The 24,427-nt window shown below is 35.1% G+C and overlaps 1 protein-coding gene across 4 annotated transcripts in view; it reads right to left on the reverse strand.

Annotated features, from left to right (window-relative positions):
• AK9 (adenylate kinase 9) overlaps window positions 1–24,427 on the reverse strand; it is a 55,369-nt gene that overhangs the window by 13,178 nt on the left and 17,764 nt on the right. For 3 of the 4 annotated variants that reach the window (XM_048935543.1, XM_048935544.1, XM_048935545.1), the window contains 14 exons: window positions 23,371–23,504; window positions 22,553–22,709; window positions 18,461–18,569; window positions 18,051–18,115; window positions 14,659–14,763; window positions 10,780–10,986; window positions 9,147–9,268; window positions 7,971–8,183; window positions 7,138–7,398; window positions 4,008–4,126; window positions 3,323–3,542; window positions 2,556–2,618; window positions 1,740–1,946; window positions 697–915 (listed from right to left, as the gene is read on the reverse strand). In XM_048935543.1, coding sequence (XP_048791500.1) covers window positions 697–915; window positions 1,740–1,946; window positions 2,556–2,618; window positions 3,323–3,542; window positions 4,008–4,126; window positions 7,138–7,398; window positions 7,971–8,183; window positions 9,147–9,268; window positions 10,780–10,986; window positions 14,659–14,763; window positions 18,051–18,115; window positions 18,461–18,569; window positions 22,553–22,709; window positions 23,371–23,504 — 2,201 coding nt within the window. Of the gene's footprint in view, window positions 1–696; window positions 916–1,739; window positions 1,947–2,555; window positions 2,619–3,322; window positions 3,543–4,007; window positions 4,127–7,137; window positions 7,399–7,970; window positions 8,184–9,146; window positions 9,269–10,779; window positions 10,987–14,658; window positions 14,764–18,050; window positions 18,116–18,460; window positions 18,570–22,552; window positions 22,710–23,370; window positions 23,505–23,629; window positions 23,729–24,427 lie in introns of those variants that run through there. The other variant, XM_048935546.1, reaches the window with a different exon arrangement.

The following is a 24,427-nucleotide window of genomic DNA, read 5'->3' on the forward strand; positions in this document are numbered from 1 at the left end:
ATTTTGTGTATATTCAGTAGTGTGGTTTTGATTCAGTTTTGATTCAAGAACTGCTCCAAAAGTAATGCCTCCTTTTTTATTATGCTGGCCAACAACATCACAGGGAGATGGTGGTGGTAGCATAGTAGTACAGGGTGAACCTTCCCTTCACTATTCTATTATGTGCTGTTGCTGTGTGGCAGTCTGACATAATGACATGGAAGTGAGGATGAAGAAAAGGTGTGTCAGTGATTTCCTGCATGTGGAAAAAACTGCCCCCACTGACATTCACCGATGCTTGCTGAATGTTGATGGATACAAAACAGTGGGTGTGAACACAGTGAGGCAGTGAGTGGTGCATTTCAGTTGCGACAGAGACAGTGCGTCACTTCCGCTGGTGCAGATTTTTACAAGCACAGGATGCAGGCTCTTGTTCATCACTGGCAAAAATGCATAGCTAATGGTGGCGATTATGTTGAAAATAGTGTTTTGTATCTGAGAATTTGCTCTACCAAACAGTGTTGTTGTGCTCTTTGTATCTGTTGTGGTTTTCATGGAAATAAATAGGAGGCATTATATTTGGAGCAACCTACATGGTTTTGATTAAGTATTATTGGTATTATTTGATATTGACTCATTGTTTTTAATAATATATACATAATATTATATACATTTTATGGTAACATTACTTTCATAAGTGCTATTCAAGATAATTACCTTGATTGGATCCCACTGACCAAAAGAACTTGGAAATTTATATGAGAAAACTAACATCTTATGTGCAAGTGGCAAACTTATTGGGTAACATTTTTCAAAAATGCTTCCACGATTTTCCACTAAAGAATTCAGCTTGCAATAAATTTGGTAGCATACTATGCGCAGCTTCCGTCTTCCACTGATCTCCATTTGTGGTATTAAGAATTTTTCAAGTTCTTCCTGATCAATGAAAAAATAACAAAATATTAGAAATGATAAACATGTTCAGATCTTCAATAAGATTTTCTACGAACTGTTGACAATATCTTGAGCACGTTCTCAGTCACTGTGAATCAGCAATATTTGAGATGAAAACTGATCTTCCTCTCCACTGAAGCTTTAAATTAGTCAGACTATATTAAGTATCACCATATTCTAAAAGAAATTGAAAATCTAATATATCACACTGAGGAATCCACTATGATAAGTGAAAGCTTTAGAAGTATATTTTATAAAAAATAATCAAATACCATTATTCCCTTCTCAAGGCGATTTATTCTTCCATAAAAGAGGAAGATTGCACCATGTCAAAGGGGACCGTAAATTAATTAAATTAAATAATTAGTTAACCTTAGAACATGAATCAGAAATATTAAGTTATATAAACTTATTCATAAACACATTAAAAATTCTTGGAATTAAAAAAAAATGAATAATGGGGAAAATGTTGAGTAAGCTGTAACTAAGGAATATTATGTAACAGTATGTAGTCCCGGTATGTAATTCTGTTATTAGAATTTTGCCTTGAAAAGTATATTTGAAATGTTGTTCATATGAATTTCAAATTTGGCTGCCAGCATCAATTCACCTATTATTCTTACAATTTTTATACTTTCTAAAGCATAAAACTTCTCAGTACAGTTTTCAGATGTCAGCAGCAATATTGTTTATACTTTAAAGTCTGACAACTAAAATAAAAATGAAGACTTCTTATATCATAGCCATATGTTATAATACCATTTTAAAATCGTATAGCTTTATAAAAAACATAATGGAATAGGTACCTGTGCACCTTCTATGCTTTCTCTTTCTGAATCAAACCTTTCTACAATCTCATTTTGCATGCGCTCAACAGCATCAATCTCTTGTTCTTCTTCAGGCTCTTCTTCTTCTTGTTCGAAAAACTCCTCTTCAAGTATAGCTTCAATGTCTTCATTTGCAGTCTCGTCTTCCTCCTCACTGGTTTCATAATTTTCCCCATCTGCTAAAACCTATAAATGTAAAATACTTTTATGTCTTATATGCAGATGCTTTGAGGGAACATATACTGCTCCAGTTTGGCTTTTTTTTTTTTTTTTTTTTTAAATTATAAAACTCATTAATTCAAGAAATTATTAAACCATTCAACAACATTTTAGGGGCATTCTTTATTGCAAGCAAAAATCTAGTAAATGCTGAAATTGTATTTCAAAAGAAATTACAGATGTGTTGCATTGTGCTATCGTACCTTTGTAATTGCATTTGGGCAGAAATCTGGAACAATTCCATTTGGTATTAACAGGGGACTTAAAGCCAATGCCTAATTGCAATTAGTAGGGCTACTCTTACACTTACAAATTAGGTAAGTTAAATGCATTCGTAAGCATTTTGCTGACTTCAGCACATACTGAGAATTGGTTTTAGTGGAATGAGTCAACGGTTTCTAAATGAATTTCAACAACTTTTCAAATTACTTTGGAAAGCAGAGGTTTCTGGCAGTCTACCACATATTTACTATTCCACATTGCTCTACAAGTTGTGAGTAAAAGCTGTAGAAATTTCTACGATACGAGTGCAAACACTTCTATTTAAATTGGTTTTGTACACTTTTGTTTTCTTACCTCCTCCTTCCTTTTTTTTTGTTCTGCTAGGAGTTCTGCCCTTCTTCTAGCAATCTTCTCATTCTATTGGTGAAAAAAGATGCAAGAAGACAATGATATTTGCTGATAAAAACTCTACTGTGAGAACAGAAACTGGAATCAATACTGTTATTTTCACTTTAGAGCTCTGTTTCCAGTTGCTTTTAATATTAAAACTGCTGCCTGTGTGCCCTCTACCTTTGCATGTTCTACGTGAACACATATCTAGATTTTAATAAAATTAATTTGGCAATTTCTGAGAATGAGATTAGGGGAGAAAAAGACCATGATTCTATTTGCACTGAAAATATTATCATTTTTTTGTTGGTAAGCCACAGAGTTTCTAAACATATAGGTGGCACACAGCTATAAAATAAGACTATGGAAAACACAGATCAGCACAACAGCTGAGATGCAACAGCAGTAATGTGCTGTAGTTGACTTTTTTGGCCATGCTACCTCACTCCCCCTAGTTGCCTTTTTCCCAGGACTTCCCAGGTGCACGGCATACTCTCGCTTTGCCAGGTGTCTGGCAGCACAGCTCATTTACTTGGCCTACTGGATAACTACACATGTGCATACATTACCTGCACTGGGCTGCGTTAATGTGGGAGGAGAGGAGAAAAGGAGCCCCGAGTTCTTATTGTCCCCTGGGTTAAATCTGATTTGGGGGCTGTCTCTCCTTGGTCCCATTTCTGTTTCTCTGTGTGCTCTTCAGTGCTCTGTGAGTTTTAGGAGTGAAAACCTACCTTTATTTTTGCTTTCAGATCTTTCAGTTTCTTTTTATTTTCTGCTTTTTTATGCTGTCTTTCTTTCCACTTTTTTAGACGTGGAGGTAAAAGACGGTCAAGAATGTCAGTTTCTTCTACATGAATATAAACGGCAACATCAGGACAGAGTCCTCGTTCTGACAAATACTGGGCTTCGTCTGAAGTACGAGGGAAACCATCCAGTATAAATCCTGTGGACCTAATTGGAAAAAAAAAATAATCACATATCAATGTAGTCTAAAGTGAAAATGAAAATGCACAGAATTTAAAAAAAAGTTGTTTCAAACTTTCTCATTAAATGCATAATAACGTTTTGAAAATACTGATTTCATGTATTGTACCTTCACGAAGTAAGAATAATTCTTCACCATATATCTTAATTCTTACAGATTAATGTAACAAATTTATTTTGAGGTTTTACTGTGCAGAGACAAAAAGATATTTTAAAATAAATTTGAAATAAATAAAATACATTGTGCCTTTAATGTACTTTGTGTGACCCGAGAAACAATAGCTACAAAACCCTTAGCTGATGCTCTCAAAGAGAAGACGCCCCAAGTATTATTTGAATAATAACTGTCATAGCACTTTTGTCATTGTGGACACAATGGATGATATACTTCCTCAGGTTAATTAAAGAAAGAGGGGATGTACTTATAGTTACCGGAATGGTTCTTTCCTCCACCAATCAGGAACAATGTTGTCAAGTACTTCTGGAGGTAATGGCTGAGCATCCATTAGATTTGCTTTGATAGCTTCTTCCTCATCAGTTAACTCCACTTCCTTTATATAAAGCAAATCCATAACAAATGAAAAACAACAGAAGCAACAAAAGAAAAAAGAGAGAAAAAGCAAGAAGAGTTACCATACAAATTCTTTTTTTTTTTTTTTAAACTCTTTTGCTGCATTTAACCATAGTACGCTATACGTAAAGTTAATGCATAGAATACATTACAGATAGTGTCCACATGCTTGGGGGTGTTTTCTTCCCTAGAATATGGCCAATTTTCCATCAAGTTGAAAGAGACAACCTTGGTGCTGGCAATACTGGGAGTCTGCTTTCCCACAAGTATCTGCTCCTTACTGGTATTAATCAGTTCACAGAATCATAGAATCACTCAGGTTGGAAAAGACTTTAAAGATCATCAAGTCCAACCATGACTTAATCACACTACCCTAACTAACAACCCTCTGCTAAATCACATCCCTGAGCACCACATCCAAACGGTTTTTAAACACATCCAGGGATGGTGACTCAACCACCTCCCTGGGGAGCCTATTCCAGTGCTTAACAACCCTTTCTGTAAAGAGGTGTTTCCTGACCAACCTAAACTTACCCTGCCTCTTTACAAACAATAGGTGTAAAAGTAAGCCTCGGAAACTCGGAAAACACATGATAGTTTCTTTAATTTCACATGGAAGCTATATTAAAATAATAGTACAAAGATGACAAAAATTGTAACATTACTTAACAATTTAGCTTTATAAAGCACAGGTCCTGCTGGCTATGTTTAAATGACTCTCTAAGAGCAGTCTCCAAGGTGACCATGAATACAGTATACTTTGAAGCCTCTTCACCTTTAATTTCCAGTATTGTCCTCAATAATTTCCATTATTGGCTGCCTCACAAACAGCCTGAGGGCTGCCTGCAGATAACACAGAAAGGTGCTGCTCTAAAAGCTGGTCCCAAAGGGGTGACTGTTGGATGTAGTACCTAACTGTGACTATGGATTAGCATGTCTGGTCTCAAGTTAGGTACAAAATAAAACTGAGGTCAATACCAAGTAATCTTACGTCAAGTAATGAAGTAAGTACTACCAAGTAATCTTACTATCTAGTAATTTTACCTTGTAGAAGAAGCTGTGATAACTGTTTCTCCAGAACAACAGTGAACTGTCTAACTATGCAAGGGAGAAGTGCTCTCTTAAGTCCTGCCTTATTTTCTGTTCCACCTCCCAGCTTATCCACAGATTCAACTTCAACAATATACAAATAAAAGATTGTACAAATAACCATCTGTCTGGGAGTGCTGCCCATGGAGGGTATATTTTTATTACATTTTAGCTCGCAATAATAGGGTACTTTTCAAACAAACATCCAAGCATCTCAAGCCTTTATTTCACAGCAGAGAGAGGACTTGAAGTGCATCAGCTATATTCGCTTCATATAAAACTAAACTTGAGAGTGTTTTCTAGAGGGACTTCCTAAAATCAGTTTTTCCAGTGAACAACAGCCAATCCACAGGATTGGATTAGACCTAGTCCAACATCTTGTCTCTTCTCCACTGGGATATGTATAAGGGGGGGTCATTTAATCACACACACAAGGTTTCCATTTATTAGTAGTATGCATTTTCCTGATAAAATTCACTGTTCATTTTGAAAATCTCCGATTTCCTTTTTTTTTTTTTTTTTTTTTTTTAATATCTGATCACATAATAAATACCAGTTCGGTGGGCATCTGAATGCTTATGTAGATATTACAAGAATGTATTTGTAACCTCCTAATTGTGCAAATTTGCTTCTTAAACAATTGAGCAATGTTTCAGGAAAAAAAATCAACAACAAAAAACACATTTAAATGAATATATAGGTTATCTCTATAACAGCAAATAGAAGGCACAATAGCAGAAATTTTGTAGAACAAAATCAATGGTGCTAATGACCCAATATATACACTACATAGACTGAGAGAACATTTAGGCCTAGATCTGATCTGTCCCTGTGGATTGAGCATCCATAAACAAATGGAATGCATTAGGCATGCTTCTGAAGCATGTGCTTGAGCTTAGTTTCATTCAAGATGGATTCAGTTCATACACTCTGAAACTGCTCCATGTGAACTGAAAAGGGGAAGATGGGACAAGGGAAAGATGGAGACAAATAGATTTGCTTCTAAAGTATTGCCTGGTCTGAAATTAGTCTTTAAGATGACTAGATATTTACTACTACAAGAGTGTTATTTAATGCTGGTAGCCATCAAACATCCACTTAGCTTGCATCCAAAGCCAAAAAGTGAAAGTGAAATCAAATGATTCTGGAGAACACTAGAAAACAGGATAGTGTTGGTAATCATACTAACAGAAATGTTTATGGAGGAATAATCTTGGATGCTGCCTGCTAGGGTTTTATCCTATTCACAGACCAATGAACAGCTTTCTATAGTGAACTGTAATTACATCAGTTGTGCTTTGGCCATACCATCACATAAAGCACTTTACAATGAGTCTGAGAAAGAAAAATACATCGAAGAAGGTTGCTTACCAGCAGATAAAAAGCTGATGAGGACAAAAATACGAACAGAAGTGCATCCTTTATGTGTAGAACACAATCTTGATGCCAAAAAATAAGTAAATACTGCTGACTGAGAACCAGCCATAAACATCAGTGCCAGGAACACTTGCCATATTTTTGGCTGTGATAAGCAAGTTATAAACTGACCTGCCAAAAGCATCTTCACACATTCCCCATATCATTCTGACATTTTTTTCTTCCTTTTAGCAATTGTCTTGACTATTTTGGAAAAAAAAAACAACAAACAAGTGGAAAAAAAAAAAAAACAACAAAACAAGACTACATATAATTTATTAAAAAGATTTGGAGAATTTTGGTGACATTCTTAAGAAAGTGAAAAAGCATTGTCAATATTTGTAACAGAACTGTTGTTTCCAAACTTTATCAGGAAAATAGTTTAACATAAATGATTTTTATCTGACTAGAATTTTATAGGTAACTGCTAGACAGTTCAGAAAACAGTTGTGCTGTCTACAGACACAAAAATATTCAGATTATTACCTGTTTGCTTTCATCATCTTCCGTTTTAGTAGTGGTCTGAGATAGCTCTTGCAGTTCCTGTAATTCAATTTTATCATCATCTTCTTCAGGTTCTTCATCAAAATCAAGACCAATTTTCTCCTTAGTTTTGGGTAAGAGCAGTTCTTGCAGATGTTCTTTAAACTGAATATGGAAAATGCCAAATTTGTCTGCTAGCCATCGTGCACAAGCAGTTTTACCCGCTCCATGTGTCCCCAGCAAACACACCCTTAAGGGAGGAGCCTATAGGGGAAAAAAAAGAAAAAAAAGGAGCATTTTATAGTAACTGGGACTCCACAGTGCATCTCCTACTGATTTTCAGTTCCAAAATATCATTATAAAAATTGTCTGAAAAACAGATCATTTTGCATTTTACTTTTGTCAGCTCTTATACTGCAGTTCCAAGCAGACCTGCTCTCTGAAATAGCTAACAAGTACACCATGGCAGATGACATCAGTAAGTAAAAACAAAATCCCAATTAGATAATTCCAGGAAACATGCATTTATTTTACCTTTCATCTACCTATTTAAAAAAAACACAAAGAACTTTAAAACAATAGAAGTAGTAATAACTGCGATTCGTAAATCACAACATGATTATTGTGTGCCCTTATTCTCTTTTCTACTGTATCTGCATCATTAATTCAATGTGTTAATTTGAACATACACTGTAAAGTCACTTTTTTCAGGTACTTGTGTGATATACAAGTCATTTCATAGAAAAAAAATCAGATATGATAAACAATTGTAGATGGATCTGGAAAATAGTGATTTTAATTTGTTATATGCTTCAAACAGTTTTAAAGATTCTCACTTGTAACGGTTCTTTGTGAGCCACATACTCCTCAGGGTTCTTCAGAAATTTCTCTCTGTACTCAAGATTTGAAAAGTAATAAATCTTTTCTCGATATTTAGCTGCATGTTCAGGCAGTCCTGGATAAAGGACATAATCCTCTTTCAGACTGACCGGACAGAAGTGTTTCGTGTCTCCCATGTGTCTTTTCTTTTCCTTAGCTTTTTCTTCATCCTGAAAAGATTGTGAAAATCTTTTAATGTTGTTCGAAGTCAGTCATTTACTTATGTTAAGTAGATGAAGAAAATTAGACCAATATTGAATGTGTCACCAGAGCATTGAATGAGAACTGCATTGTAACTCTTGTAACTCAAGATAGGCATGAGTCTATAAAAACATGCCTTTTTTGGATTCTGTCAGAAAACAAACTGTCCAATGTAGAGAGATAATTAGTGAGAAAAGAATGACCATACAAAGTTCCAAATGATAACATCATTGTCAGCTGTTGAATACTAAAATTAGGTTAGGAGTATCTGATAAAATCTTTTCCTGTTGTGTTCTTGAAACTTACTTTTTGTTGCTTCTAAATGTAAAGAAGGAAGTAGACTTTTCAGAAAGGGCAGTGAGAGCTGGTAATATGAAATCTGTTTATCCAATAAAATTAAGTTCTAAAAAGCTATTTGTACAGTATACAGATATTTTGTAATGTTAAACGCGGGGATGGGCATCTTTAAATATAGGATAAAAATAAGGGTGAATCTAGGACTTAAATTTCATTAAAATTAGCATTTGAAAACTATCAATAGTTGAGATGAAGCAGAGGATTGAACATGAGGGTTTTTACATTGCCTCTTCCAAAGTTTATGTGAAGGCTCACAGAATCATTGTTGATTGACAGCAATTAAAGATCACATTTGTTTTTTTTTTAATAAAACCCTTCTTTGCCACCTGACAAAACATGCATTCTCTCTACTAGCATGGGACATTTATGCTTCTTGTTGGAATCAAATCTATCAGCCAGATCAGAGAAATACAATGAAACTCCTCTTGAAACACGTGATTACATTTATTCTCAAAGAATGCTAAAACTGGATAATACAAAACCAAATGCAAAAATTGATTTATCTGGGGTACAGATCAAGCTGAAAATGAGTTAAAAATCAACTGAGTTAAAGTAGATAAAGCCAGCATTCTTACTTCTTCATTTTCCTCTTCCTCAGCTTCATTATCTTCTATAGCTTCTGCTTCAGCAGCTAGGTCTTCTGCTTCCTCGTCTAAGTCTTCATTAGATAATTCCCAGCCATGATATTTAAAAGGTTCTGAAAAGGTTAATTTTGTTTCCTGTTTCATATTTTTCACTTGGCTATATCAAAACATATTCTCTTCATACATAAAAGCAAGCACACACATGGCAGTAAATCGTTCCATTTCTCTTATTCAAAGAAGAAATGTTCTTTCCAGATGTATGAAATAAATGTACGAGGCTACTCCAAAAGTAATGCCTCCTGTTATGTTATGTTGGCAAAAAAAACATCAGAGATGGATGGTGGTGGTGGTGCTACGATAGTAGAGAGTGAACCTTCCTGTCAGTATTCCATTACATGCTGTTGCTGTGTGGCAGATGGCAGCAGAGGGGCAGCCTGACACAATGGTGTCTGACATGGAAGTGAAGATGAAGCAAAGGTGCGCCACTGAATTCCTCCATGTGGAAAAAATTGCACCTGCTGACATTCACTGATGCTTGCTGAGTGTTAATGGAGACCAAACAGTGGACGTGAACATAGTGAGGCAATGGGGGGTAGTGACAGTGACATGAAAGCCATATTTGTGATGGCCATGAACAGCTAGTGCAGATTTTTACAAGGGTGGCATGCAGGTTTTTTCCATCACTGGCAAAAACACATAGCTAATGGTGGTGACTGTGTTGAAAAAGTGTTTTGTCGGTAGAACTTTCTCTATCAAATAGTGTTGTTGTGCTCTTTGTACCTGTTGTAGTTTCCATGAAAATAAATTGGAGGCATTACTTTTAGAGCAGCCTACACTTATTAATATATTGATTCCTCCAAAAAATATATCGCTAATAAATTGGTTTACTTCTCTACTGAAGTAAACTAGTATTGTCATTGGGCTTTCTGAGTGCAAGTATTATGTAAATAGATGGAGACAGTGGCATTAATGTTTGCAACAGTTTCTTTCCCATTATTTATTGAGAAAAAATCATGTTTTTTTTTTAATTATTATTTTAAAGTTAGCAGAACAGATGTTTTAGTTTACACTTGCATTGAATTCCATGAGTTCATAGGAAAAGTGTGTTATTAATATTATTTATCCAGTACTCAAAATTGTTGGAGATTTAAGCTCGTAAAGAAAGTGTACTTGCCAAAACAATATTAAGACTGTAAAAATTCAGTCTTGAAACATGACATATGTAAGTGGGTATATTATTACCACACTGAAAGTCTTACTGACTTCAACAGATATCGTACATTAGTAAACATTTACTTTCTGACCATTTCTCATACACTTATCCTAGTATAAAAAGATAGGGCAAGTAACTAAGCAAATCGATGTCAGAATGATTAGAGAGCAAATTGTGTACATATTTGTATAGCATATATATATTTCAAATATATTTATATTCCCAAATCTTTGAATGCCTTAAAGGCTGCAGTTGTGCTTCTCAGGTCACCAACAGAATGTAGCATGTTCTGTTCCCACTTCCTATAAGTGAGTATTCAGTATAACCTCTCCTCTAGTATATTCATCATACAAACTCTCCAAAATCCCTCTTTGTGTGTTAAATGTAAATCACAGAAACAGTGCTACTTACCTTCCATAACCAAGATAATTTGATTAAGCAGACTTTCTGGAGTTTGCTCAGCAATCTCTAAAGCAACAACCTGAACTAGGGATGACTGCTTGATTTCTGACTCCATTGTTTGCCAGTCATTCATGAAGAGGTCAATCTTCTCTTTAATTGTTTCCATTTCTGGTATATCTAGCAAATCATTCTCTTCAAACTCAGGCAGCATGATTTCTGAAAATCAAATCATGTACAGAAGTTGATGCTCAGATTAGAACTGAATATCTCTCAGTCTTCTTTTGTGAACTGCTGAACCCACAAATTTCACGTTTAATTTTCCAAAATAGAGCCTGGTCAAAAAATGCTTGGTTAAACTACCAATTAAGCTACTATCTTAAAGGAAATATTACTACTGTCCCCATGCCCCTGGCTGCCATGCACCTGAATGGGGCAGCGCCACAGCCCTGCCCATGCAGCCATATTAAATACTGCTAGCAGCTCCTGATGTGCTGTCTCCAATGTGAATGACAAAACGTTATTGCAATTGAGCCGTTTTTAATTAAGAAGTTAACAAATAAGCATTTAGGCAAGTATTTTTGTGAATCTTTTATGGCAAAGAATAATTAATGCAATTCATCTCCTCATTTTACAGCTTGAACAGTACATAGATATTAGCCTGACATCTCAGTGGCTAACCCTCACTCCATTTGAATGATTATTAGTCCAAAGGTGCAAGTGGGTATATCTTCAAGCAGAAACACCTTGCAGACTTCACATAGTCTGATCCACAATTAGAAGTGAATTATTTTCTTGAAAATGTTTATGAGCATTTGCTTTTTACTAAGCTAAATGCCCATGACATCACATTTGTTATTCCCTGCAATGACACTGCTCTCTACTTCTGTGGTTCTAAATAGGAACATGAAACTACCTCCCTTTTTATGTTCACTAAAATACAAGTTGTGCAAATGCCATAGTTAATTATGTTTCAGGCTGCAGTGATGTATTCCAAATGAGGTAGAGAGATAGCCAGGTGACATCTGTATAAATTTGAGCAGCACTAATGTGTTACGTAATGATGATTCCATTAGGGACATAGATAGCAAGAAATAAGTAAAGGATACATAATTAGGTTACACTAACTGCTTCTTGCACATGTTATCCCTGGCACATTCACACTGTAGAAATCATGTGTGCTTCCTTGTGAACCATGGACCTACTCAAAGCAGTAGTGTATAGAAGATAGTAACGTGTGTTTTCTCTGGATCTAGCATTCAATAGAGCATCTTTTAGAGTTCTGCCCTTTGAAAACCTTACAGTTCTGAGTGGGTAATGAAATTTTGAAAATATACAGGCAGAATAATGGATTTAAATGAATACGCGGCATCACCTGAGACAGCATATTGAACACAGTAACAAATTCACTCAATAGAGGTCCTTCCACATGACCTTAATTTCATGAACACTCACAATTCATGCTAAATTTGGTTCTCTACTTGATACACATAATTCAATCATATTACCTCTGCCTGAGAGTTTTCTTGCTTAAGGAAACTTATCCAGCTGTGAATGTTACATACTCAAGGAATTAACAGATTGGGAATCAACTCTTTGAAAGGGTTGATATGTGTAGGACGAGGGGAAATGGTTTCAAGTTGAGGGAGGGGAGATTTAGGTCGAACATCAGGGGGAAGTTCTTTAACCAGAGAGTGGTGAGGTGCTGGAACAGGCTGCCCAGAGAGGTTGTGGATGCCCCGTCCTTGGAGGTGTTCAAGGCCAAGTTGGATGGGGCCCTGGGCAGCCTGGTTTAGCATTGGACATGGAGGTTGGTGGCCCTGCATGTGGCAGGGGGGTTGGAGCTTCATGATCCTTGAGGTCCCTTCCAACCCTGGCCATTCTGTGATTCTGTAAACACACTGGAGAAACATTTACATCCCTAGGGAAAGGGGACAATCCCAGATTGAATCTTATTAGGATAAAAACATTGCCTCCCTGGAATTTGATTTTATTTTTCCAAAATGAGTTTTGGGGACTAAAGAGACTGAAAATACTTTCAAGCAAAGCAGCTGTGCCTTTGCTATGAGATACAAGTTATAACATTCTACTTACAGAAGTGATCTACAGTAAGAAGAGATTTTTAAAGAAATAAAAAACGTAGCAAATAAAAACATCTTTAAAAGAATGTAGTGGTCTAAAAAATAACTGCATCTAAAAATCCAAGCATGTTTCCTGCAGAGTAGGTGTCAGTCTATCTAACTGTGCTGTTCTTAGTCAATTTCTTTTCTTTGTAACAGAGGTGATGTGAGACAATTCTCCACACCCCTAAATCTGAGCTTTCACAGAAGCATCCATTCTAGTCTCTCATACTCTGTTGCTCCCTGTCTTCTCTGCTCTTACTGAGTGTAGTTACCATAGAGACAAATGATCCTCCAAGGCTCTCTGCCCCCACATTCTCCATGTAAGTTGCTGGGAAAGGGGAGGCATTAATGTATCTTTTCTTCCAGTGTTCTGCTGGTATTAAATATGATTCGTTCTGCCCTCAGTCCATATTCAACAACAAAAAAGATGAGGAAGTTCCCATCCCAAACCGCTCTCAAACCTGTCAAAGCTGAGACAGAAGCCAGAGTGCCTTCTTTGCTAAGGATTTAATTATCAAAATAAACAGAAAGGCATAAAGTAGGATAATGCTGATACTTTCCTTCCTTGGAACTAATATGTATTTCATTATGAATGCGTTTTCTTTTGTCTTTTTCAAACAGACCCTGTAATACACTTAATACAGACTTTCCATTACTTATAAATATATGCTACCAGATAATTTTTAGCCAATTACAGAAAAATGCACTAAGTAGGCAGCCTTATATTGCATGTATTAAATTATGGTGCTTGGAGAAAGCAGTTTTGTCTGTCCATTTCTTCTAATGCATAGTGATTGAGGTGACAAAAAAAGCATAAAAAATGTGTACATTTAACATCTTGCTACTTACAGATAAATGTTTTATGCTGGATTTCTTTATTGAACTTGAATATATTCTAAAAATTCTAATAGATAAAATTTAAAATAGTTTTAGATACTAAATTAGCTGTCCTTACTGAAGATGAGTCACCTTTAAAGTGTTTTTTGAGAGAAGGCAATTGCAGCAGAATTTTACCTCTTGCCAAAAGCGGAAAACATGACTCCATGTGAAATCTAGAACGCTGATAGCAGGAGAATGGATTATTAGGAAAAATACAGGACTTATTTCCATTATTCCCATCCAAAGTTCAAATGTAACCATTCCCATTTTTCCAGGATTCCTTGCAGCAGGGAATGGACTAGTCATTTTTTAATCGATGTGGATATTTATATTAATTTGAAAATTGTCTGTAGAGCTGGAATTTGTTAAAATCACACACAGCTTTTGTGGACACTGCAGTTTGTTTCTTTCCTGGTATTTTTTTTCATTCTCTCAGTTTCCCTTTAGTTTTCTATTGCTCATACTTCATGACAGTGACTTCCTAACCATTTTTCCCTGTTTTCACTTCATACTGTAAAAGTGCCCGTGGATTACTGAAAACAGGAGGGCATGGTAACCTGGAAGTTTACCAGCAATCCTTATGTTGTTACTTCTGTAGCTTCCTGTATAGACTTATTAATTAATTTAGACTGCACACGGTAGTGGAAATAGTGTGTTTGTTTTGGCATTCAAAATGGATAATACTGTGTACATAATATTACTTTAATTGCATTTATAAACGTTAAAATAACTTGAACTTGACTATCCCATAATAAACTTCTGTAAAAGATAAAGGTAAGGAATTACATTCACAGCCCATTTTCAAATACAGTAAAAACTTGCAGAAAAGGAAAGCATACAATTCATGATGCTAACAAGTAAGAGAGACTAGATGTGTTATAAGACCAACCTGTAGTTTCAGATTCTTCATTATAATCTGTAGAATCACTGGACTGTTTCTGAGACGTTTGTTCACTTTCAGATGAAAGCTGCTTATCATCATCATCATCAGATTCTGTGGGAACAAATAAAACCATTAGTAACTTTAACAAAACCACTGAAGGATGATGGAGGCACTGTAGAAATAAAGATAGTTTTAGATCATACTGCAAAACTTACATTTGACCACCAGCAAAAAAATGCATTAGTTCCTCTGATGTTTAAGTGTTGCAGACTGCCTGAAACATTTTACAATCTGATCTGTGTAAAGATAGACCATCTATCAGATGCTACAAAACTGTAAAGCAAAGAAATATTGTATATAATCCAGTGCTTTCATATAAAAGTACTCTTCATTCAATATAAGCTATGTGATCTGTGCTCTAACTACACTCATAAACATGACTGTGCTGAAGAGGGCACTTAACACGCTACAGAACAGCTCCTCTTGGGTGACAGTGCTTCAGATTTGAAGGAGGGCTTGTGCCCTGAAAGCTGGTACAATTTTTCTGATTGTATGAGTTGGCCAATAAAGAATATTACATTTTTCCCACAAGCCTTGTTTGGATTACACCTTCGGTGGCAAAACACCGTTAGTACATCTAAATATGTTAAACTACTCCAAAGTCAAATCCCATTAGACATGCACTTTAAGATCTGAAATTATGGCATTTGTTTTCATGTTCAGCTCTTTTTGGCAAATTGAATTCTTGACCGGTGCAGTATCAGGGAACTTCATATATCTCATAAACAAACACATTCTTACATGTTAGCAGAAAATTAGCAGAAAAACTGCTACAGCCTTTAGCACATGCAAGAAAATCTTTTGCTCATTATTTCCTTTAGATATCCTCAGGGATGCTGTCAGACACGCAGAAAAGTATAAGCAAAATGAAAGATACTTTAAGGCTGACATCACATAAACCCTCACACGCATACATAACTTAATCACAGACAATCCTTGAAACATTGTTGGAAATAGTACTGGCAGAGAAATTGAGCATGTCTGATTTTCAAAGTGTGTCTGAGTATTTGAGAGATTTCATTTACAAGATTGGTGCTGTACAGGAACAAGAAAGAGATAGACAAAACATTATACCAAGTTAGTTGAGAAAATGTTCTTTTTCTCATAGATGCTAAAAAAGTCACATAGGCTTGTGACACCCTTCCTATGCAAAAGGAATGCAGCTGCACTGTCTCTTAGCCTTTATTTATCTGAATAAGAGACTGAAAAAATTTAAGAATTGAAGATGATATTTGGAATCCAATTTAAAAAGTTGCTTATGTCTTTTCTGCTTGAAGATCTGGAATTTCTCCACCTAAAGCACTGTTATCATGCTGATTAGACTAATTGTGTCCAGCTCATGAAGGAGACCAGAAGGTGGCTTTGAAGAGTGTGGAATATTTCTCAAAGACTGAACAAACAATTCCTGTGAATTCAGTATCACTACAGCTTGCTTTGAAGTTGGTGGTACAACTGTATTGCTATTCCTCTATCTACGGACTAATAAATTATCCTTGTTCAGTCTCTATGCTTATTGAAAAGCTTCAATTTAGAGATAGAGAAAAATTTAACCAGGAAGTAAGCCAGCCAAGAGAAACAAAGCAAATGTATTTACAGGCTGTATAATAAGGCATATATCAACTCTTTGGTAAATGTTTTAATTATAACTGAACCCACAAAGCATTTCTCTTCAAAGACTGGAGAAAAAATATCCTACAATGCTACAGATACATAGCTCAGGCTTCATTACACTTATTTCTGTTGTTTTTGAAAATGTCTTACTAAATATAATATCACAAAAGGATTAAAAAGCAAAAACACAATTAAAAGCTAAGGAGATGGACACTGATTTAATCCTCCACCATCTGTAAGGTGAGAAAAGAGATGGATCAATAGTACAGAATCACGGAAGGGCTGAGGTTAGGAGGGACATCTCGGTCCATCTGGCTCAACCCCTGCTCAAACCAGGACACCTAGAGCAGGATGCCAAGGCAGTCTTTGAAGATGTCCTCAGCACAGAAATTCTTCCTGATGGTTTGTTCTAGCTGTGACGAGGCATGGGCATAAATTTGCTCCTTTGGAATCTGTGGTAATGAGAAGATAATTTCCAGCAGAAAAGAAAGGCTGATGATAAAATACAGAAAATGAAGCCCTAAATGTTGACAACTGTTTGCTTTAATGAACAAGATCAGTTGTGTGGGGTATTTTATTGCTAAAGCATTGTAGGAAACAAGTGCAACAAATTTAATCTCCAGAAGGCTGGAATGAACCCACATCCCTCTGCCTCTACTGACGCTGTGTAATTATTTTACAATGCCCAAAGTATATTCCCTTGAAGTTTAATAGCTGTCTTATGGTCTTCAGCAGCACACAAAGCTGCTGAAAAGTGTATAAACAATATAAAAACTCCTGAAAGTAATTTAAGCTGGAAACAATGAAATGTGAAAAAGATAAGGGGCCACGGTTTTCAGCTAGGCATTACAAGCTAGAGTTACTGAATATTTTCTATGTGCGTGCACACGTGTGCTTCATGGGCACTTTCAGCCTTGAACTTCACTTCCTAACTCATTTAAATATATTTCATAAATTTACACAGCCCTAGGTACTTTTAGTTTCATTAAGAGACAGGTAAGTACCTTGCTCATTACTTTTTCTTTTTAAACACAGATAGTATTGTAAATCTGAATATGTTCAATCCTAAAGCAAATCCCAGTTAATTCAACATCCTGCTGATGTTACAAAGATTGAAATTACTGAAATACACACTTACATGACATCCAAAGGGCACAATTGCAGCTGCAGAGTAGGTTTTTTTCTAATTCTCATTTTTATACCCTAATTGCCACAAAAAACAACTGTGTATAATTCATTTATATTTATATAAAGACATGTCACATGGGAGAAAAGCTGCAGTCAATGTGCTGATGGCACTACACGTGAAATAAAAGATGTTAGGCTAAGAGCAACAGGACTGAAGTGTTTTGGTGAGTCAGTGTTTGATTACTGAAATCAACTGCAGGTGTACAAAAACACGATTTTCTCTGGTCGAGGACTTATCACATGTTGATAGCACAAGTGTATTATGTTATTACTTCTATCATTAATAAATTACTTCTATCATTAATAATTTGTTTTGATGTGCACAGCTCTAAATAAATACATCTCTATTCTGCAGCATCCATTAAGAACATTACATAAAAATGAGTGCCCAAATTAACGAAGCATCTACATATAGCAATACAAAATAATTTTTCTAGCTGCTGGATGTAAAATAAAAATCAAACCTGTAAGATCTGCATGAATATGAATTTGCTCAATCATTTGAAACACAGACAAAGTCAAGTGATAAATGCTTTCACCTTTCTCCTCAGCATCCTCTTGAGACTGCTCTTCTTCCTCTGGTGCCAGCATTTCCTGCATTTCCCTTCCATAAGTGAAAGATTATTAATCATAGACTTATATAAAGATTACTGAATAAAAATAAAATAAAAATCAAATCTAAAAATCTAAAATGTTACTGTACCATTGTAACAAAAAGGCTGATGAAACTGAATTTAGCAAACCAATCTTTTGCCGTGTAGGTATTAATCTAAAAAGATATCTCTCAAAGTTAACCCATACTTGATTATTACATACCCACCAGGACTATGCTTAATATACTTTTTTAGTGCACTTGTGTTGATCAATAAATGCACTGATACTTTCAATACAAAGCAAGGCTGGAATTTTCTTGTAGTAATTTCAAATGTTCCAAGACTGAGTATTTTACCTTTCCTCTTCTTCTTCCTTTTTTAAAGCTTCATCTGCTAGTCTTCTCAAGATCTTAGAATTAATTTCATCCTTATTTGCTAAGTATGTTCTGTGTAATATACAGCCTCCTGCAATACAGTTATATAACAATAATTAATTGTATGCAGCTGTACCAGCCTGAAATTCTTTGATCTATAAAAATGATAAACAACTCTATGACTTCTTTTTAAAGCCTGGAAAAAGTATACACACCAGTGAAATATTATAATTCTGCTTCCTAAGGTGTTAGAGCTTTGTTTTCAATTTCAAGCATCTAATAAAATGAGTCTGGGATACAAAACAGTTATGATTAAGATTGTAAGGAATAGAGCACTGAGAAGATTTATCTTATACTTCCATGTATCATTCATTACTCCGGCATTTATTTTGTTTGGATGCGTACAAAGGAAACTATGAAGAAACAAATGAAAAACATTCAAATAAAGATACAAAGATTACACATACATATACCACTAAAGCTGGTTGACAGAAAGGAAGAATATGCTGTTCATATCAGGAGCTCTACTGTTTGCTCTTTGGCAAATAGATTTGTGATTGATGGCTGTGTGGCTGAAATTCATTTCAATCAGTTCAGCTATGCTAATTTAGGTTACCGCAGGGAGCACTTTTACAAAGTAGTGACTCAAAATACTGCTGAAAATATAAACTCCAGCACTACATTATTATTCAGTGACAGAAAGAAGCGAGAATCAAATCAAGATTTAATAAATAAGTCACCCCAGTGGAAAAAAAAAAAAAAAAAGAACAAAGTAGCTGAATTCAAGAGAACATAGGTATAAGCTAAAATTTTCAGACAAGTCATATAGCAGATATAATGAACTTGGGTCTTTCACCTTACTCATTCCTTCCATATCTCATGTTTTCATTGTTCTCAATTCAAGTAAAGAAAAATATGAATTTTTAAGTAAGTTTGAGTTATTTAACTGTTAGGAACATTGAGTCTGCATCCATTTGAAGCAGATGATAATTTCATGTGAATGGTATTACACAAAATTGATTCTTTCGATTAAATATAACTTCAGAAAATGGAGGGTGAGTAAAGGGCATTTTCAAAATGTAGTTTGAAAACTCATATTGAGGTAATTCTGCCTGAATAGTGTTAAAAAAAAAAAAAATGGCAAGAGCTTTCAGTGGCCTTACCTGGTGGCCCAGGCATGCACTTCCCCAACCTTGTGTTTTCTCAAAGTGTTATGAATAGCAGCAATGCCAAGCAGTATTAATTATTCCATATGTTATGGAATCACATATGGACATCTACAGGAATCGTAATTACTGTGCTATTTATGAGTCTAGAATTCCAACCATTTTCTGTTCTTTGGATACCAGCATATGTTGTCCCTCACTCAAAGGAAGAATATTATTATAAATTAATAAATAAATTATAAATTATAAATAATCTGATAAATTATTTCAGAATTACTTGATAAAATGGAGCAAGTAGCTAATAAGCCTTTAGAATAACTGATAATAAGTTAGCTATGTTTCAAGTGGCTGATCTAGGAATACCTACCAGTGGCATTAACCAGAAATAAGCTTGCTAACAGAACAGGTTCTTAGACAGCTGATCTGCTTCTGGTTGATAGAACAGTATTCTTGCAGTGTCCTGTTTTAATGCAATCTGGAGTCTGCTATGCAAGTATTGCATTTCACATTGAATTGTTATGGTAAACTACAGATGGTATGCCTTGTATTCAATTTGCACATTGCTTGTTTCAAGCTGAGACAGTAAAAATATAACTTTTATCATTCAAAATTAATTCATTTCCTCTCACCCCTGAATGAAACTTTGAGGAAAAATAAAACTGACAATGATTTATATAAAAGTCTGATACAGTTCCAGGTATGAAATTAGTCTATAGTTTCACTATCAACTCAATAACTGAATGATAGATTTCCTTCCAAGCTTAAAATCTACTGAAACGTACAACCAAATGGAACATACAACCAATTAAGAAAGCAGTCTTTATTGCTATGTGATATAAAAACTATAGCAGTGTTAGTTCAAACAGGTAACATCAGAGTTGCGAGCATAAATTTTGAATTTTAACGTCTCACTTCTAGATGGGAAGGCTTATACTTAGGTTTTAAAGAATCTGCCAACTATCTGAGTGGAGAAACAGAAGGTCATGGCTTGCTTGAATGTAAAGCACAGAAATAAAGTACAATAAACAAAGATCGTGTAAAATACAGAATCTAGAGTTAAATTTTGAGAGCTAGTGGCAATAGCAGGGGAAAAAAAAAAAAAAAAAAAAAAAAAAACCACTTCAAAAGCCCTAGAGAGATCTTCATTTCATTTGAAAGCCTCTGCAATGGACCGCAAGTCTGCCCTTCCTAAAAGGTAAATAGAAGGGCAACTATTATTGACTGGTATCAATATGGTTTCCAAGATGAGTTATTTACTCCTAAAATCTCTGATGTAGAATAATGACTATTAGTGAATCTTCTAATTTACCTAGTTAATACATTAAATGGTTCAATTCTGAGAAGTGGAGAACGAGTTAATAATTTCAAAAGCATCTATCCCACCTCAGTTTTCCCCACAGAAAAGGTTAAAACTGTACTGCTGTTTGCAGTTTAGTATTAACTAATCATACATGCTGTTAACATTACATCGTGTTGTTCTGCTTGTTATTGTAAATATTAACATTAGATTACTTCATGACAGCTACATAAATTAAGGTGCTTTTTTGACATTGAAAGAAAGGACAACACACAGCATCATAGAAACTACATTCGTAGTTGTTTTACCATTTTTGAAATTTCCAGGAAGCAAAGATCAAGCAAAGATCAAGCAAAGGGTAATACATCCTGAAGTTCCCTCTGAGCAGTTCTCGAGTAAAAGCAACAGCAAATAGGATTTGCTGGCATACAGAGGACCTAGAACGTTCTTGTTTAAGTCTGTATTTAGTAAGTACAAGCTTACCTTCAAAATACCTCAAGTAGGCAAAGATCTCTAACAAGATACCCTTAACTCCACTGTCAACCCTTAAGTGAGGTCTGGGAAGGGGTGGATATTGGCTCCACCCCTCCCAGTCACTCAGGTTCATTGCATATACTTGAGCTCCTTTGGGTTGGCTCCTTCCACCAGGTGCTCAATCACTGTTTTAATCCATGACTTAGCATTTCTGCTACAGTTAAGATGTTTAAGAAGTTATAACATTTCACAAGTCATTTGGGTACTGTAGCTGAGTTGTGAAGATAAGATGAAGAAATTGTATACGCTTGATTTGTTCAGGGACAAGGGATTGAAAGGCTCTCTGGACCAATTCTCACATCTAGCTGTACACTAAGTAGGTGGAGACATGCCTTTCTTAAAGAGCAGTTCTTACTACTGAAAGGCATTTTGATAACGGATTGGGTTGAGCAAGTAATGATTATAGAAATTGTCACTGTGCAATGAAACTTGCTGTGTGATATAAATCAATCCATTAAAACATGATTTAGCAAGTGAAACTTATAATACATGAAACTGTTTAGTTTTTCACATGTGGTAGCAACCTTCCTTCTTGCTTGAAACCTTAAAAGTAAAATCTCTTCATCTCAATTCATGGATATTAAGCAATTGTATCAAGCTGGGTAGGAAGTTCCTCAGTTGTTTTTGTCATCAGGATGGAGAACAAGGTACACCTGCATATAAGTACTCCCCACTTTTCTCTTAAGCAGAGAAAGTTTGTAACCCATGATCAGTTTTTACAAGCAGGGTAAGGAAAGCACAGGCAGAGAAATGTGGCTAAAGTCACATTACAAACTGATGGCCAGTCAGACAGAGAATACAAAAGTCTGCAACAGAAAGTCTGTGAGAGTCCAGTGCTACTTACTAGTAGTGCTGATTGTAAACAGATTTGTATGTAGAAGAATACTGCTTTTATAAAGTATTTCTGGTTTTGATTCTGTTAGTTCTCTTAATCTAAATTGTAAGAAATCTGAGGTAGATTCCAAAACTTCATAAATGGGCCACAATTACCATTTTTTAATTGAAAATGTGCTTTATGTACAAATACCAACGCAGAAAAGAGAAAAGGTTAAGTTTCATAAGTGTGCATTTACTAACCATCATTTTCTGTATCCTTAAGACAGACAACAGTGTCAGGCAGAAGTCCTCTTTCTGACAAAGCTGACCAGTGACCTTCTGAGAGAGGATAGTTATCCACTACCCATCCTCCTTTTTCTGGAGCACCAGGAAACCTGTCTTTGTTCTTCTTCATAAGCTGTTACAAAATGTCAGGTTCAGTAACAGAAGAAGGCTAATACAGACTGTGAGATCTTTCAGAAGACTGTACAGTACAAATGACTTCCTAAATGTTATCACTCTTAGTTTATTAGTAACATCATGTCAATAAAAAGACATTTATAACTTCATATATATGAGTTCAATAAAAACATTTTAAACAAAGAGATGGATGTTCAATCATTTTCTAGGGTTACCTATAAATAGTTTAGGTTCCAATTTCAAGACATACAAGCTAGTGCACAAATTTAAACCTATTCAAGATTCTAGGAGAACCTCCAAATGAAATTATTTTCAAACACTTTGTCTGATGTTGAGATCTTAGACAGTGACTAAATATGTAAGAATGGGGTAAGTATACTGTGATATTTCCCTGAGAAAATTCTCCCAGTCTATGACAGCTTGTAGCCCAGAAACTTTACAAGATATAGTCTAATACATACATATTATTTTTATACTAGCCTTCAATAGATTTGACTGTCATGCTCTTACTCAATCTCTAATCAACTCAATATAAGCTTTCAGACTATGTGACCAATCTTACAAATTATAAAATTAAGAATATATATTAATAATGTCTAAAATATTACAGACTCCTCTTACAAAGAAAGTGCTTTCCTGTGTAGCACTTGTAGTTTTACCTCTGCAATAGCTCTCTCCAGTATTTCTGCATGTATTTCAGGTGACAACGTAACTTCAGATTTTGATGCCCTTTTCACAGCTTCTTCCACCATCGCTTGAACTTCTGGGTGGTCAGCAGTTAACTCTGACATTTCTAACAAAACAGATTTTTTAAAGCACTTCACAATTTTCATATTTCTCCTCTGATCAGGAAGAACTACTTGGCAATGAAATGCAATCACAGCATCAGTACAGCATAGCAGTCACTGTAAGCAATATTACAGAGTAATGTTGTAAAAGAATCAAATAGTCTCTCTGGAAGCATTTCTGGGGGATGTCCTATAATGATGAGTTATAGGATCTTTTAGAATAATTCTCCTGTTAAAAAAAAAAAATCTTTAAATTTTCCAGAGTTTTTTATTACTAAGTAAAATATTAAATATGAATATTTATTGTACTAGAACAATAGAACAATCAGGCAGTACCAGAGAATTTCTTTCGATGTGATTTCTCTGATTCCTAAATCAAAACTTTGACCAGAATAATTTAAAAATTGATACAAATCATAATTCAAGTCAGTATATCAATATTCATATTGGATTCATATTTTGTTATTAATGGCTGAAACAATGGACTGCAATTGTTGAAATTTTTTGACAATCAGGAAAAAAAGTCATATTTACTCCCTGTAATGATGTCAATATTTTTCAGTGATTGTATTGTTGTTTTTACATGCACAACTTTACATGTTGTTTTTGCTGCTTTAATTTGTGTGGGTTTTTTTTCAAGTTACCAGCTCCCTGTGAAAGAGACAATATCTTTCTAAGTGTTTCCAAACTGAAAACAAACAAAATCCACAAAACCCAACCAACCATAAGAACAGATTTTACCCTTATCATTGCTAAAGATACTAAACTCTGTTTCTCCATGCAAAGAAATTGATATTTCTTCAGTAACCTTTAATATCTTTTCCTGTTAAAGCACATAGAAGTCAAAAGAAAAGCATGACTGAAGGAACAATTGTTTTTCTTTAAAAAGACAAATTTGTAAAAATAACCTCATATTGCACGTTTATTT

The sequence above is a fragment of the Lagopus muta genome, chromosome 2, assembly GCF_023343835.1.
Source record: "Lagopus muta isolate bLagMut1 chromosome 2, bLagMut1 primary, whole genome shotgun sequence".
NCBI lineage: Eukaryota > Metazoa > Chordata > Aves > Galliformes > Phasianidae > Lagopus > Lagopus muta.